The 16,610-nt window shown below is 47.7% G+C and overlaps 1 protein-coding gene across 1 annotated transcript; it reads right to left on the minus strand.

Moving 5' to 3' along the window:
• Positions 1-3,285: 3,285 nt before the first annotated feature.
• BHLHE40 (basic helix-loop-helix family member e40) lies at positions 3,286-8,991 on the minus strand. Its single transcript, XM_017870714.1, has 5 exons — positions 8,614-8,991; positions 8,380-8,449; positions 8,010-8,117; positions 6,958-7,081; positions 3,286-5,635 (listed from the first exon to the last, which is right to left on the minus strand). The coding sequence occupies exons 1-5, from the start codon at positions 8,691-8,693 to the stop codon at positions 4,779-4,781; spliced, it is 1,239 nt and encodes a 412-aa protein (XP_017726203.1). The 5' UTR covers positions 8,694-8,991; the 3' UTR covers positions 3,286-4,778.
• Between the last annotated feature and the right edge of the window lie 7,619 nt (positions 8,992-16,610).

Here is a 16,610-nt window from a genome sequence, read left to right on the forward strand (position 1 = left end):
AGTGCTGAGATTACAGGCATGAGCCACCGTGCCTGGCCCACAATACTTTGATATAGTTTCTTCAAGCCCAGATTCTGGTTCTTAGCACAGTCAACCTATGGGGTGCCTCCCCTGCCCCCCCATATTCCATGATAGTCATGCCGGGTTAGTTTCTCTAACCAGAGGATGGGCCCATTCTTCGCTGTGGGATGGTGTGTAGGGACATTGGTAAGGAACAAATAAAGACTTGGGCAAATAACTTTATTATGAGGTTGGTTATCTCATCCACAGGCTGAGCATGATGCTCAGTACCGATTCCACAGGGCTATTCGGTGGATTAAATGAGATAATGTGTATCAAAGCCCAACATCACAGGAGCTCCATGTAGAAGCAGTTCCATACCAGAAAATGGGATGGCTTTGTCCCTTACATGTTGTGTCACTTCAGATAAGGCATTTCCCCTCTTTGAACTCCAGTTTTCTCATCTGTAAAATGAGCATGTTTAAAAATTTTTTACTTAAAAAAAGGGGCATATTAATATCTACCCTTCACAGTTGCTGTAAGTAGAGGCGATTCACATGAAGTGGTTAATACCTGGCACAAAAAAAGTACTCAAAACAGGATAGTAATAATTGTAATTATTACTACTTTTACTACTATTAACTTAATTAGAAGGGCAGTGTGGTTTTATAGTTAAGCACATAAACTTTGCGGCCAAATTTCCTAGGTTTAAAATACAATTCATCACTGGAGCTGTGTCACTTTAAGCAAATTACTTAACCTCTCTGTGCCTACAGTTCATTAACTGTATAGTAATTTACCTATTTCATGGACTTGCTGTGATAATTAAGTTATTGTATGTAGAGCACTTTGCAGAGTGCCTAGCAAATAGTAAATGCCACAAACACATTTGCTGTAATTATTATTAGTAATAAATATCCATATTTGTATTATTATAGTCATTAACAACTCGACTCTGTGAAAGCCTTCTCCTTGGATCCAATTGGGAGATCTACAGACCAACAGATCCGCCATCCTACAAAACGTTTAGCCCCCTCAGAAGCTGTGTGACCTTGGGCTAGTTACTTCTCCTCTCTGAGCCTGCTTTTATTTATCTACAAAATGTTAATTGTAATAGTACCCATAATGATACTTCTAGGTTGTTTGACGTGCATTAGTGAGCGATGACCCGTGGGAGTTTCTAGCTTCTAGTTAATTAAGCCCTGGTCCCCGTGCTCTGCCTAAATCCGGCTCCCTACCCCACCCAACCCTCCCTCCCACCCCTGACGGGGAGCGCTCGAATTCCCTCCTGCTGGGCGCGAGGCAGGGGGGGGCGTCCTGCGCCCGCTGCCAGGCCCTATTTCTGGGGGCCGAGCGATCCCGAGGCCTTGCCAAGCTTCCCCGGGGATCAGGTTTCTGCTGACGCGGTGCCAGGCACGTCTGCTTCCAGGAACCGGCAGCCGCTTTTAGCCGCGGGCCGCACATGAAAGGGCTGCAGTCGGAAACGTGACGTTGTGTCAACAGGCGAGGCAGGTCAGCGCTGGGTGAGACCATCCCGGCAGGCCCGGCGGATCACGCCCTGTCTGAAGGCGGCCAGATCCCCAGCCTCCGCTCCCCTGCCTCCTGCCACCTCTTCTTGGCCCCGGAGCCAACGCTTCGCCCCCTGAAACTCACACACCCCGCTTTTTAAACAGAAGTCCTCTTTGTCCGCAGTGGGCATTAGGCTGGGGTGCACGCCCCTCCCCTGCACCTCCCTCTGAGCGCACTTGGATGCCGCTAAAACTGGGCTAGAAGAAAGGTTAAGGGCGAACTGGAAGCAGAAAATGAAGTGGAGGGACAGCTGCAACTTTAGGGGCTATTTGACAGGGGCAGGTTCCCACAGGGGGATTCTGGGTTGACTGTGTGGAACCCTCAAATTTTTTTTTTAGTTCAGGTTGCTCCAACCACTTCCTCCTTTCCCCGTAGCTACTCCTCGTGCAGTGGCCTAGGAAAAAGAGAGGGTCATGCAAAAAGAGTTTGGTCTTGATTTCAAACCCCGGCTGTATCACCAGGATAAGTTTGATTTGTTGGGCTTTTTCCAAAAAAGTCTAGCTAGAGAGGTCTGGCAACTCATGGAGCAATTGAGGTGTTTCACAGGCCTGAGACCTGGAAGCCCAGGCGCTGAGCTGGGAGAAAGAGTGGCACACAGAATTTGCCATCCGCCTGCTACAGGACTTGTGAGAAGGGCTCGGAATTCTTATTTTATCTAGTCAAAAGCAGGCGTGGAGAGGGAGGTGATAGACCACCAGCTATCGATGCCAGGTTTCCAACTCCTGGTCCCGGCTCCTTACACAACAGCCTGTGTGGCCTGGGGACAGTTATGTGCATTCCGTATGCATCTAGCACAAGCAGAAAATGCTCACTTTCAGCTGCTGGCTCATCAGGAGACAGGGAAGGTGACATGTGAAGCAGTCTTCATGGTCAGCTGGAGCCTCTGCCTGAGAAATCCCTAGGGGCAGCTTCCCTGCTGTGCTCCAGACAACCAGGGGGTTCTGGCAGATTGGGATGCTTTGGGATCTGGAGCCTGTTGAGTCAGGCGCTGGCCATCAGGAAACATCACGACACCTCTGAGAGGGAGTATCCCACAGGAATGTTGCAAATCAAGGCAAAGGAGAGAGGCAAAAATACACGAATGGGTCATTTCCCACCTTTCCCATGGAATTTTTTTTTTTCTTTTCAATAAGAGCACTTGTCTAAGGAACACCCAATATTCATTCACGCACAAGCACACCGGAGAGGAAGTCCAGGAAGGATGTAGAAAATAATTATGGAATGTTGCCTCCAGCAGGAATAAGACAGGATATGGCAAATCCATTAGACCTTGATAGATTTGAAAAAGCTAGACTGCTTTGGCAAAGAGGTGCTATCCCAGCATCAATTAGTATTGCATAATAATCCAGTAAATCTTTTCTCAATGTGCCTCTCCCTCCCGCAGGCTCCCCAGACACTGCAGCCCACGGTATCATACCTTGGTTTTCTGTCAAGTTCCAAGGACCACGATGAAAGCAGGCGGGGGGAAATATGCTTTTTACTTAACTCTGGAGAGGTAGAGGATGATCGTGAACCCCTGGCAAGGGTTAAAAAAAAAATTAAACCAATATTTACCTGCCAAGTTGACTAAGCTTATTCTGATTGAATACAAAGCACATGAAAAGCTGAATGAAATTACACTGAGATTAACTGGTTTGCTTAAGCCAAGAAGGAAGGACATGGGAGTCAGCCATATCACACCAATTGAGTTATTTAAAAAAAATTCAGGAGACCATCTTTCTCTTCCACAGGAAAAGAATTATTTTATTAAGTATTTTAAAACAACTACTTAACATTTACTCATAGATAAAAATATTTACAATTTTACACCTTCAGGAAGGCTCCAAAATATAAACACTGTACCTCTCCCTAGAGAAAAAAAAAATTATTCTTCTCTTCAAAACAGGAATACATTCATTTTTTCTCACTGTGTGAATCAAGTAATTATACAAATAAACATCTGAAACATTTTCCTTTTTTAATATATTTATATAATATATATTTATAACAGCTTTACAAATAAAGGCAACGACTTAATACCGAAATAAAAACAGGAAAAGAAAAAGTTAAAACACGATCAGCAATCAGGCATAGTGCATTTTGAAAAGCTGCTGCGGGGCTAGCTGGACACATCGGGAAAACAAGTACTCTGGACCAAAAATAAAACTTCTTTGAAGGAGACAGAATCCTTTTTAGCAATAAGGACACTCCATATGCCATTGGGCAAGAGGAATTAGCCTACAGAAAGGATCTGGCGGTGCCAAGGCTTGGTTAGGCCTTTGAGAAGCTAAGCTTGGTTAAAAGGAGTTTTAGGATGGAATTGAAAACTGAGTCTAGTTCTGTTTGAAGGCAGCAGTTTGTTACTCAGCTTCGTGCACTTTGGGGTGCTCGCTCGGGGTGTCTGTGTCTCTCAGACCTTGGTTTGGATCCCTGAACAGTTAAGTACTAATGGTTAGACCTAGAAACAGGTACCAGAAGCCCAGGGAACTCCTCCCTCCCTCCAGGGCAGCTCAGCTTGTACAAGGGGGCCACTTTCAGTTCCTTAGTAAGCTAATCACTACGAAAGCCTGAGTAGGGAACTACATTCTCTTTATTCCTCCGAGGCAGGGTTGGGGAGCAGACCTGCAGCAACCTCCCCAAACCACTACCCTGCTATGCCAGTGCCTGCTACCTCACCATGTTAGCAGAAAGCTCGGTCTGACTGCTCTCTCCCCGTCGTCTGGTGAGTCACGTCGACAATAAAGGGAAAAGGGTGGGGTCCTAACAGCTGGTTGGGAGCTGAGCCCTGGAAAGCCCTCTTTTGAAAGTACCTTCTGCTCAAAGCCACAGACCCAGCTCCTAAACTGAAGAGTGACTCACAGACCAAGACTTTGAAGCTTTTGAAAATCCAGCTGATGTGTATCAAAGGGGGCTATTCTCTGGGTGGGGAAAAGCCCAGAAGTCTGCTACACTCCCCTCAAGTCTCCTGATGTCAAGCAATCCTTCGTGACTTCCCTATGCCAAAAGGAGCTTTAAAGTCCTAGACCAACAGGCAGGCACACGTGTGCACGCACACGCACACGCACATACATACACACACACACACACGCACACCCTGAATCTTCTCTCCATGCCTCAGATTATCTCAGTATACACAATGCAACAATCTTGCAGCATTCACAAAAACTTTTTTGTCGTTTTTTAGGAAGTAGCGAGGAAGGAAAGCAAAGCAGCAGGATCCCCTAGACAGTTTAGTCTTTGGTTTCTAAGTTTAAAGGGGGGATCGGCTTCAGAGCTTGGAGCAAGACAGAAGAGTCAACGGACGGATGAGCTGGCAAGGGAGAAGGGAGTCTCTGGGGCATGAGCAAGGGAGCCGAGATCTTGTCTGGGTTCATGAAGCTAGAGAGGGCTGCAGCAGAGGCGTTGAGGCCTGGGTATAGCACTGGCACCGAGGTGGGATACCAGCACTTCTCCAGCATGGGCAGGTAGGCAGTCGCTGAAGGTGGGATCAGGTAGAAGGGCAGGCAGAAAGGAGGCTGGTGTGGGTGTGGGCCCAGGAACGGGGAGCTGATCAGGTCACTGCTAGTGAAATGGCCTTCATCATCCGAAAGCTGAATCCGGTTCTTTTTTGTGGGGGGTTCTTCGGATTCCTGCTTAATTGCGCCGATCCTTTCTCCCATGGTGAACCTGCGTCCGTGGTCGCTTTTGAAGCACGGCTGCTCACTGCGCAAGTCGCCCTTCTCCGATTCTCCTCCGTAGCCACTGTCTGTGTCCGTGTCGCTGCCACTCTGCTCCCCACTCGAGTGAGCGAAAGTCCGCTGGATGACTGGCACGCAGTTTTTCCCAGGACCTTCCGAGCCTTTGGCCGGAGAGCTGGGTTTTTCCTTGAAGTCCATCACTTTGGGAGCTGGGTCTGATGGCTTCCTGGAGGTACCACCCTGCAGCAGCTCTGAGACCACCCGGTGGAGGTGGGTGACAAGCTGCGAAGACTTCAGGTCCCGAGTGTTCTCGTGCTTGGCCAGGTACTGAAGCACCTCCCGGGCACAAGTCTGGAAACCTGAGCAGAACATCTCTTGACCTGTTTCAACATTTCTCCCTGACAGCTCACCTAGGGAAACAAAAATCCAAAGGAAAATGTTTCAGAAGACCCTGTGGTGCACCTGGATACCTAGACGCCAAAAAACCAGGTGCTTTCGTTTTTGTTAAAAAAAGAAATCGCATTTACTGACTTGTGTTCCTAACTCCAAAAGTAGTATGCTCAGAGAAGAATTACACTGAAAAGTATTAATAATTAAATTAAAACAATCCATAAACTAATACTCAGATAAAATACGATTTTTAATGTTTGCATAATATCCTATCATGGAAATGGACCATAATTAATAGAGATGAGCTGTTTCCCCTCTTTTGGAATGTATAGGTGGTTTGTGAGTTTTCCATGTAAGTGAAGCAGCAAAGAACATTCTGATGTATTCATAAACCTGAGTCAATGCATTCAACATTGCACCGTGGCAAAATGGGCAGAGGCCAGATAGTTATAAAATGAGGAAAAGAATGAAGAAACAATAATCACCTAAAGTAAACTTATTTTCAATGACTTGTAAAAGTTGCAGTCATGCTGTGACCTTTCATTAGGCTCTCTATTTCTATATCTTTTCCACATATTCTATCCATGATCTTCAAGACATTAGGTACGACCATCTTCCTATTTTTAATGAGGAAACTGGCAGAAGCATTTGCTGGCTTTTTGCAATTTTCATCATACGAGCCTTGGAGAGGAAGGCAGAAAATGAAATGAGGGAGTAGGTAGAATAATTCTCCCCAGTCAGTACAGTATTATTTGGAAGAAGTGAGACTAGAAGGTTAGGTGACTCCGATTATCTGGAAGTCTGTAGAAACGAATGATGAAACTTCAGTGGTTTCTCTAGATTGTGCAATTCACCAAGATACCTAGTGGCTATTCAGGGAACCACATGAAATGCAGGAAAAACTCCTGCTGTATCCTGCCAGGATCACACCACACACCAAGTGACAAGGAAGCAAAGAAACAAGAAAACACTGGGGCATACCCACGATTTCTTCTCCAATGAAAGAGGGCTAAGAAGACCAACTGTAAAACACCCACAAGGCAAATTATAGGTGCCTTGGCATTTTAAAAGGGAGTAGGGAAATCTCCCAGAACCCAGAGACTCTCAAGCTAAAATGCCACAGGAATATCTTATCATTTCACTAATACGTATTCATGCCAGGTGGCACATTGCATTTCAAATGTAAAGTCTGACCTTTTAGGAAAGATAAAACTGCATCTCCCCCAATGAAGGTGCCTAAGCAATTTGTTGCAGTAATGTTTATTACATCAGATGTTGAGCCCACAGGCTCTCTATTTGTGCTCAACCTCTTAAAGAGAGGATAGCCAGAATCAGCACTCACCAGCTTGTAAACCGCTCTGCAGGGCAATGATTTTCTGCTGCTGCTGATCAATTAGGTTTGTTAGTGCTTTCACATGCTTCAAGGTAAGTTCAAGAACCACTGCTTTTTCCAAGTGACCCAAAGTCTAGAAGGAAAAGAGCCTTAGTCAGCGGTGAGGTCAGAGAAGTCCCACCTTTGGGACATTTATTAGCAAAGAGAAATGTCTCTAAAAGAAAAAAAAAAGTGGAATAGTCTTTCCTGGTTGGCTGTTTTAAGTCTGTAGATCATGCTTTTAAAAAGATACACACATACATATATATAATATATGATTAAAGAATTTTAAAAAGGGTGCCATCTATCTTTGGAGGCATTTTGGAAGCTGCAACTACCTCAGGAAAACGCTTTGACAGATAAATTTCTCCAGCAGCCTCTGCTGACCTTAACTCAGGGGAATCCAGAGATAACATTTTTCTGCAGGGGTGTCAACTCAGAGAGGGGCCTCTATTATGTCTGGCAGCCAATAGGCTTTCCCTACTTCTTTCCTTACACTCTTTCAGAACTTCCAGCTCATTCAGGCTTTTTTGTTCCTCCCGAAATACTTTTTTTTTTTTTTTCCATTTCCCCAACCAAAGGCTGCCAAGTAGCTGAGGGCTACTGTCAAGAAAGACAGGCCGTAAAAATCACACACCAAAGCAAGTCCCCTTATTTAACAACAACAAAAAAGGTGGGGGGAGTGGTGGAGGGCAAGGGGTAAATGTGTGTGTTGCTTGGCGTGTTCCTTTAAGTTAGAAAAACTAGGGAATCCTGAAAATCAACAGAAGTTAAACTCTTGAAAAGGAAGGCCAGTTGGTGTTGGAGCCAACTTGGAGAGGTCCAAGCGGTTCTCGCCTCATTTGCATGAGTCAGCCAGAAAACGCCAGGACTGTGGAGGAGGACCCCACCACAGAGCCACCCGCCAGCTCTGATCCGCCCGTCTGGTCTGCAGTTCCCCGAGGAACCTGCAGGCGGCGAGTGACCCCCGCCCGCCCTCTGGGCCAAGGACTGGGTTGGAAAGGGGCCAGCTTCTCACTTACTGTAAGTTTGAGATGTTCGGGTAGGAGATCCTTCAGCTGGGCGATGCACTCGTTAATCCGGTCACGTCTCTTTTTCTCGATGAGCCGGTGCGGCAATTTGTAGGTCTCCTGCAAGACGCACGGGGAGGCGGTGGGCGATTGGGGAAGGAGATGAGAAGCCTATCCTCCCAGCCCCGCAGCAAGAGTCCGGCAGAGGAGCAGAATAGCACCCAGAACCAGCATCTGCCCCTTCTTTTCCAAGTCACTCAGAAGAGGCACCGAGCCCACACCCTGCATCCCCTCACCAACCTCAAAGCGAGAAAACTTTTCTTGGAAACTCAGAGCGCGCGAGGGGCTGAGCGCAGGGTCCCCAGGGGGTGCATTTGCTTACCTTGCTGTCCTCGCTCCGCTTTATTCCCCGTCTTGACTTGTACACTTGGTACATGTGGGCAAAATCCATCCTGCAGGAAGAGAGACCAGGAAGGGTCGTGACTGCTTGCGCACGGCTGCAGGCGTTCCGCCGGGCAAGAACCCCCCCGGTGCGCCCGGAGCTGCTCCAAGTTGAGAGTGGCGCATAACATGGGGCTGGAGTTGAGGCTTGAAGGGCCAAGGAGTGCCAACTTACCCTGGTAGGTCTCCGTGCTCCAGTCCCGGTGCTTTGGGCAGGCAGGCGGGGGGTGGTTGCGCGCTGGGGATCCGCTCCATGGCGCGGCGAGCCGGGGCCACTGCGCGCTCCTGTCTGCACTAGCGGAGCGTCTGGATGAGGACTGTCCTGGAGCGGGCTTCGGGGGTCTCTCCGCAGATGTTCCTCTGAGTCTGAGCTCTTTGAAATCCCCTGGGCTGCTGGAATCTTCGGCTTTGAGATGCAGCTTCAGTTGGGGGCGTGCATGGCCCGGTGTCCCCGCGGCCTCTGGCTCCGACTCAGCGCACAGACTGGCGGTGTGTGCTCCCTGCGCGGTCTGCGCCGTGCGAGCCAAGTGAATGAGAAGTGGGGCGGGCGGGGAGGCGGGAGGGAGCGGGTTGGGGGGCGGTTAGGGCGGAGTGGGGGGGTGGGGGGAGCAAGCCGAGGAGTAATGAGGGCTGCGGGCTGGGTTAAATGGGAGCGAGTGGGTGGGTTGGAGCTACGTGTTCTACCCTGTGACTCCAGGCACGTCTGGCCACTGCCGGGGAGGGAAGGAGCGACCTGCCCGCCCTCCCCCGGCTTCATCACATGAGTCTCACGTGTTGGACAACGCTCCGGCGGCTGCTAGGGAGCCCCACCCCAGCCCCGGCCCCAGGTGTCTGCGGCTGCGGCCGCCTTTCCCCGAAGAGGGGGTGGCAGCGCAACCTGGGTCCTGCCCAGTTGGGTGGGGGGCGCGGAAGCTGGAAGGGACGGGGGTGCTGGGGAGGGGAGAGTTGGTAACGTGGGCGAACCTGCCCCAGGGAAATGAAGTAAGTTCCCGTCTCCTGGGAGGGAACGGGGGAGGACGGATCCGCCCGCGTCTGACTCAAGCCGGGAGAGGAATATCCCCTTGCTAGCTCCAGCCCAGCCCTCTTCCTCCTCCCCCGCCCGGCCCGCTTGGAGGAACCGGCGCGCAGCGGAGGGAGTCGCCCGGCCCCCCCAGCCTTCCCCAGAGGCTGGGGTTTCTTTCCGTCCTGGCTTCCCTGCCCCCACTGCTCACCCTCGCATCCAGGAATTGCCCGCCTTGGGGAGGGACCGAGGGGCGGGGCGGATGTCACCCCATGGGAAGCGGGCAGACAGCCAAGCGCAGGGGCAGCTGAGGCTGCCGCCGAGCACGCCGCGCGCACCTGACCGTGGAGGGTGTGAGCCGAGGGCACCTCGCTCCCCAGGAGCTCCGCTCCCGGGCACAGCCTGCGGGCCGGCACCTGGTTGTGCAGCCCCCTGGGTGCCCCAGTGTCACCCCCTTCCTCCCGGCCAGTCAAGCACAGAAAGATACCGGGCGCGGTGCCCGGTGTTCCCTCCCTCCTCTGCCCCCTCCAGAGCAGAGGCGCCCGGGTCGCCTCCCCTCCGGCTGCAGCGTTACACAACCGCGGCGGCGGCGCCTGCCCTGCAGCAGCGCAGGGCGTGACGCTTCACGTGGCCGGGGCTCAGGTCCCAGCGCCGCGGACCGCGAGCCCCTCTGCGTTGACCCAGGGACTGAGACCCCGGGGACGTGGTGTGCTAACCCGGATCGGCCCTCTCCCTGCCGGTTGGGAACTTCGGCGGCGCTGTTTGCGGTCTGCACCCAGGGCAGGAGGGATGAGAGAGACAAGAAAAAAAAACCGCCTGTTACACAGTGAAATCTTAGCAATCATGCAGTGGACACATATTTGTTGAGCCCCCTACTCTGTGCTAGGCGCTGTGCTTGTTGATGAATCCGACACGGATCCTGCCCTTGAACTTACAGAACCTCTAGGAAGAGGATAAATTGAGCAATAAAGGAAAGGCAGCCCTGGGAAAATTGTATCGAGGCCACTGGCTGACAGAGGGAAAAAAAATGAGAATTTGTGTTGCTTTGTGTTTTTAATTTAATTCTAATCAAGATGCCTAGGTAGAGACGCGGGGGAGAAGCTAACCCAAAGTCCCGAGCCCGGGGCGGAAAGACCTCCTCCAACGGCCCCAGATCTCTGCAATCTCACTTAGGCTGCCGGAGGGCCCCACCCACCTCCCCCGGAAAAGTCCGGGCTCTGTGACCTTCTCACTCAGCCTGGAGCAGGGAAAACAGCTGAAACTCCAATCCCGCGTTGTGAGCAGCGCTGATACAGTCAGAGGAGGGAGCCAGTGGAAACTCATGACTAAAATAAGGCCTGGCTGGGGATTTCACTGACCTCTGCGCACCCCTGCCCTGCAAGTTCGGGGAGTTGAGAGATGACTGTAAGTCTTTCCCACTGCGCTTTGGGTCAGTCACCGCGCTGCTGAGTGACCTGGCAGTGGGAAGGATTAAAAAAAAAAATGGGGTCACTGCTGAGACTGGGTGAGTAGTAGCCTCGGGTGCAGTTAGGGAGTCAGTCTTAACTAGCAGTGTCCTTGACGACCTAGAGAACTGGCATTCACAAGTTGACCAAACTGGGAGTGTATTTCCTTCAGGTCGCCTTGGAGAGCTCCCACTTCCTGTTTATATTTCACAAGCGTCAAACTCATTAGCAAGTGTGAGAAATGCCTCCTTTTCTAACTGCTAACTGGCATGACCTCACTTCGGGGCTCAGAGATCCCTCCCTGCCAGAATGTACTTTTGCTGGCCAAAGGCAGGAACCGGAGACCGCCCTGGAAACGTGCTTTCAATCTTGGGCGATCTGCTTCATTGTGTGACTTTAATAAGGATGAAGAGTTGTCATGACTGCGTCAAAACCACGGTTCCACTAGGAAATAAACACTGGGAGAGGAAAGGACGCACACCCCCTTCCGCTGACACCCCTCACCCAATGGCAGGAGTGAGCCCAAACCTTGCAGCTTCCATGGCTCATGGCTCATGACAATATCATTCTTAAAATTCTTTGAGTTTATTAACACATTTTGCCCCTACCTGCCCTACAACTGTAAATAACAAAATGTGTGCATTTCCTACTTTCTATGTGTTCCAAATGTATTCTCAAGCTTCAAGAACTGTTTACATCCTACCAGAGTTCCACCGTATCCGGATTTAAAAAAAAAAATCTGTTGTTCTCTCCATAGCGTATGGCTTTTAAAAAATAGTAATTTGAACAAACAATTCCTACCTGGCATATATCTTTCCATCCTGGAGAATGTTACCATTTCAGTCTGTCATCTTTTGTAGATATTAAAAACCTTTCATATGTCAATTTCTTTGCTCCTCACCACCACCTTATAGGCAGGTCCTAGTATTAGCTCAATTCATTTAACACATATTTATTGTTATTCAATGCCAGACACTGAAATAGAGCCTAGGGATGTATAACATATTCTGTTTGGAAAACTGAGGCTCAAGGAGGCTAAATAACCTGCCCCAGGTTATATAGTCTGGGATTCAGTCTGAGACAAGCCCCCCCGGGTTTGTTGGACTCCAAAGCTTGTGCTCTTAATCACTATACTTATGGTTGCCTGGTAGGGTTGTTTGGGTTGTGCACCGCTCAACTCCAGGGGGAGCTATTCACATTGCAGTCTGTGTGAGAGCACCCTCTGGAGTAGTGCATTGTGGCACTGAGCAGCTGCACTGGGTAATCCTGCCATTTTGTAGCCATCCCTGCTGTTTTGTCTCTTCTAAGTGGGGAAAGAACGTAATTTTGTACAAGAGAAAGATGGGAACTTTCTTTTCTTTCCTACTGGGTCTCAGCTTCTTGGTGGCCTTACACTGTGTGCTGAATGAGTCTATACTCTTACTATCTATAGTAACTCCTGGGCCCTTCATGTGCAAGAATTTAGAGCTCCAAGCTCCCCTATACATCCCCACAACTTGCTTGCTCAGATACCACTTTTTACCTGCTTATGAAACCTCAAAAATTTTTATCTCAACTCACAGTGAGAAATACATTTTACATCATGTCTCAATACACACACGTGTGTCTTTACACACATCTTAAGTATATTTAAACATAGGGCAGCCAAGGCTTGGTTGGGCTATAGCAATAAGTGACTACTACCCTCTCTCCTATACTCCTGAGTAACCATTGCTCTCTTAAAAAAGAAAAAACAAATTAAGCCACTTAGAACTAAGTCAATCAGGCCGAGTGTGGTGGCTCATGCCTGTAATCCCAGAACTTTGGGAGGCCAAGGCGAGCGGATCATCTGAAATCAGGAGTTCCAGACCAGCCTGGCCAACAGGGTGAAACCCGAGCTTTACTAAAAATACCAAAAATTAGCCGGACATAGTGGCGGGCGCCTGCAGTCCCAGCTACTCAGGAGGCTGAGACAGCTCTGTTGGATTTTGCTGGAGGTCCACTCTCGACCCTGTTTGCCTGGGTATCAGCAATGGAGGCTGCAGAACAGCAAATATTGCAGAACAGCAAATGTTGCTGCCTGATCGTTCCTCTGGATGCTTTGTCTCAGAGGGGCATCCAGCTGTATGAGGTGTCAGTCTGCCCCTACTAGGAGGTGTCTCCTAGTTAGGCTACTTGGGGGTCAGGGACCCGCTTGAGGAAGCAGGCTGTCTGTTCTCAGATCTCAAACTCTGTGCTAGGAGAACCACTACTCTCTTCAAAGCTGTCAGGTATGTTTAAGTCTGCAGAAGTTTCTGCTGCCTTTTGTTCAACTATGCCCTGCCCCCAGAGGTGGAGTCTACAGAGGTAGGCAGACCTCCCTGAGCTGCGGTGGGCTCTACCCGCTTTGTTTACCTAGTCAAGCCTCACCAATGGCAAATGCCTCTCCCCCAGCCTCGCTGCTGCCTTGCAGTTCGATCTTGGACTGCTGTGCTAGCAGTGAGCAAGGCTCTGTGGGCATGGGACCCACCGAGCCAGATGCGGGATATAATCGGGTGTGCCATTTGCTATGACTGTTAGAAAAGTGCAGTATTAGGGCGGGAGTGTCCCAATTTTCCAGATACTGTCTGTCTCAGCTTCCCTTGGCTAGGAAAGGGAATTCCCTGACCTCTTGAACTTCCCAGGTGAGGTGATGCCCTGCCCTGCTTTGGCTCACATGCTGTGGGCTGCACACACTGTCCAACAAGTCCCAGTGAGATGAACCAGGTACCTCAGTTGGAAATGCAGGAATCACCTGTCTTCTGCATCACTCAGGCTGGGAGCTATAAACTGGAGCTGTTCCTATTAAGCCATCTTGGAACCAGTCCCCGTTACTTACTTTTAATAAGGCGTTTAAAACTAAAATTTTTCATTGAGCACTGCTTTCATAGCATACCACAATGTTTGGTATGTTTTTTTTTAATCTTTTAGGTCAAAATGTATTCTAATGTTTTTTGTAATTTTTCATTGATTTGTAGTTTATTTAGAAGAGTGTTGCTTAATTTCCAAATATTTATGAATTTTCCAGGTAACTTTTTTCTTTTTCTTTTAAAATAATTATAGGCTTGGTGCTGTGGCTCATGCCTGTAATCCCAGCACTTTGGAGGCCAAGGTGGACAGATCGCTTGAGGCCAGGAGTTTGAGACCAGGCAGGGCAATATGGTGAAATATTGTTACTAAAAAAATAAAAATAAATTAGCCAGGTGTGGCAGCATGCACCTATAGTCCTGGCTACTCAGGAGGTTGAGATGAGAGGATCACTTGAGCCCAGGAGGCAGAGGTTGCGTTGAGCCGAGATCATGCCACTGCACTCCAGCCTGGGTGACAGAGCTAGACCTTGTCTCAAATAATAATAATAATAAAATCACAAGAAATTACAAACATAATACAGAGAATTTCCACATATCTTCAGTCAGTTTCACCCAATGGTAAAAATCTTACATAACTATAATACAATATCAAAACAAGGAAATTGACATTGGTGCAATGCACAGACATATATTCGTATTTCATGAGTTTTACATGCATTCACTTATATGTAGGTGTATATATAGTTCTATGCAATGTTATCACAGGTGCAGACTAGTGTAATCACCACCACAATCAAGATGCAAAACTGTTCTATCACAGTAAAATTCCCTCATACTACCCCTCCATAGTCATACCCATTCCCTTCTTATCACCTATCCCATAGGCCTAGCAACCAGTCTATTCTCCATCTCTATAATTTTATCATTTTAAGAGTGTTATATAGGCCAGGCATGGTGGCCCATGCCTATAATCTCAGCACTTTGGGAGGTCAAGGTAGGAGGATCACCTGAAGCCAGGAGTTTGACAGCAGCCTGGGCAACATACAGACCCTGTCTCTATATTAAAAAATTAAAAATAAATATTAAAAAATTTAAGAAGAATGTTATATAAATAGAATCACATCATATATAACCTTTGAGATGGACTTTGTTTCACTCAGTGTAATTATCTTGAGATTTATCCAAGTGGTTTTGTGTATCAGTAGTAAGTTTCTCTTTTTCATTGAGTAGTATGATACGGATGTACCATAATTTGTTTACTTATTCACCCACTGAAGACATTTGAATTATTCCAATTTTGGGCTACTACAAACAAACCTGCTATGAAAATTTATGTACACATTTTTGTGTGCATATGAATTTTCCTTTCTCTGAGATGAATGCCTAGGAATGTAATTACTAGATCATTTTGTAATGGAGATTTTTTAAAGACACTGATAAAGTATTTGCCAGCATAGCTGTACCATTTTATATTTCCAATTGCAATGCATGAGAGATCTAGTTTCTCTGCATCCCTACTAGCATTTTTTATTGTCATTATTTTTAATTTTAGATGTTTGAATAGGCATGTTGTGCCAGGTAGCTTTTAATTATTGATTTCTAATTTATTACTATTTGGTCAGAAGATACATTCTATTAGATTTTATTTTTTTGTTTTTGTTGTTCAGATAGGGTCTCACTCTGTTGCCCAGGCTGAGTGCAGTGGTACAATTATGACCTCAGACTTCCAAATAGCTGAGACTACAGGCATGTGCCACTGTGCCCAGATAATTTTGGTATTTTTTGTAGAGATGGGATCTTAGTATATTCCTCAGGCTGGTCTCGAACTCCTGGACTCAAGCAGTCCTCCTGCTTCAGCCTCCCAAAGTGCTGGGATTACAGATGTGAGCTACCATGCCCAGCCAGATTTTAATTTTTAGCAGTTATTAAAACATCTTTCATTACCCAGCATATAGTCTATCTTAATGAATGTTTTATGTGGGTTCAAATGCAAACAAATGCGTATTCTACATTTGTTCGGTATAATATTTTATAAAATCAATTGAGTTGGTTGACAGTGTTGCTCACATATAATATATATCTATTGGTTTTTTGTCTATTCGTCCTATCAATTACTGAGACGAGTTAAAAATCACTCCAATTATGATTGTAGATTTGTCCATTTCTTTCTTTTCTTTTCTGTTTTTTTTTCTTTTTCTTTCTTTCTTTCTTTTTTTTTTTTTTTTTTTGAGATAGGATCTCACTCTGTCACCTAGCCTGGGGTGCAGTGGTGCAATCATAGCTCACCATAACTTCAAACTCCTAGGCTCAAGCGATCTTCCCACCTCAGCCTCCCAGGTAGTTGGTACTACAGGCATGTACCACTATTCACAGCTAATTGATTTTTTTTATGTTTTGTAGAGACAGAGTCTCACTGTTTTGCACAGGCTGGTCTTGAACTCCTAGCCTCAAGTGGGATTCTCCCACCTCAGCCTCCCAAGGTACTGGGATTAGAGTGTGAGCCACCATACCCAGCCAATTGGTCCATTTCTGTCAAATTTTGCTTTTGCATTTTGGAACTCTATTCTTTTTTTTTTTTTTTTTTTGTTGTTGTTGTTTTGTTGTTGTTGTTGTTGTTGTTGTTGAGATGGAGTTTTGCTCTTGTTACCCAGGCTGGAGTGCAATGGCACGATCTTGGTTCATGGCAACCTGGGTTCAAGCAATTCTCCTGCCTCAGCCTCCTGAGTAGCTGGGATTACAGGCATGCACCACCACACCCAGCTAATTTTGTATTTGTAGTAGAGACAGGTTTTCTCCATGTTGCTCAGGCCAGTCTCCAACTCCCGACCTCAGGTGACCCACCCACCTCAGCATCTCAAAGTGCTGGGATTACAGGGGTGAGCCACTGACCCAGCTGGAACTCCATTCTTAACTGCATACA

Source organism: Rhinopithecus bieti, unplaced genomic scaffold (genome assembly GCF_001698545.2).
Source record: "Rhinopithecus bieti isolate Rb0 unplaced genomic scaffold, ASM169854v2 scaffold_5101, whole genome shotgun sequence".
Classification (NCBI taxonomy): Eukaryota; Metazoa; Chordata; class Mammalia; order Primates; family Cercopithecidae; genus Rhinopithecus; species Rhinopithecus bieti.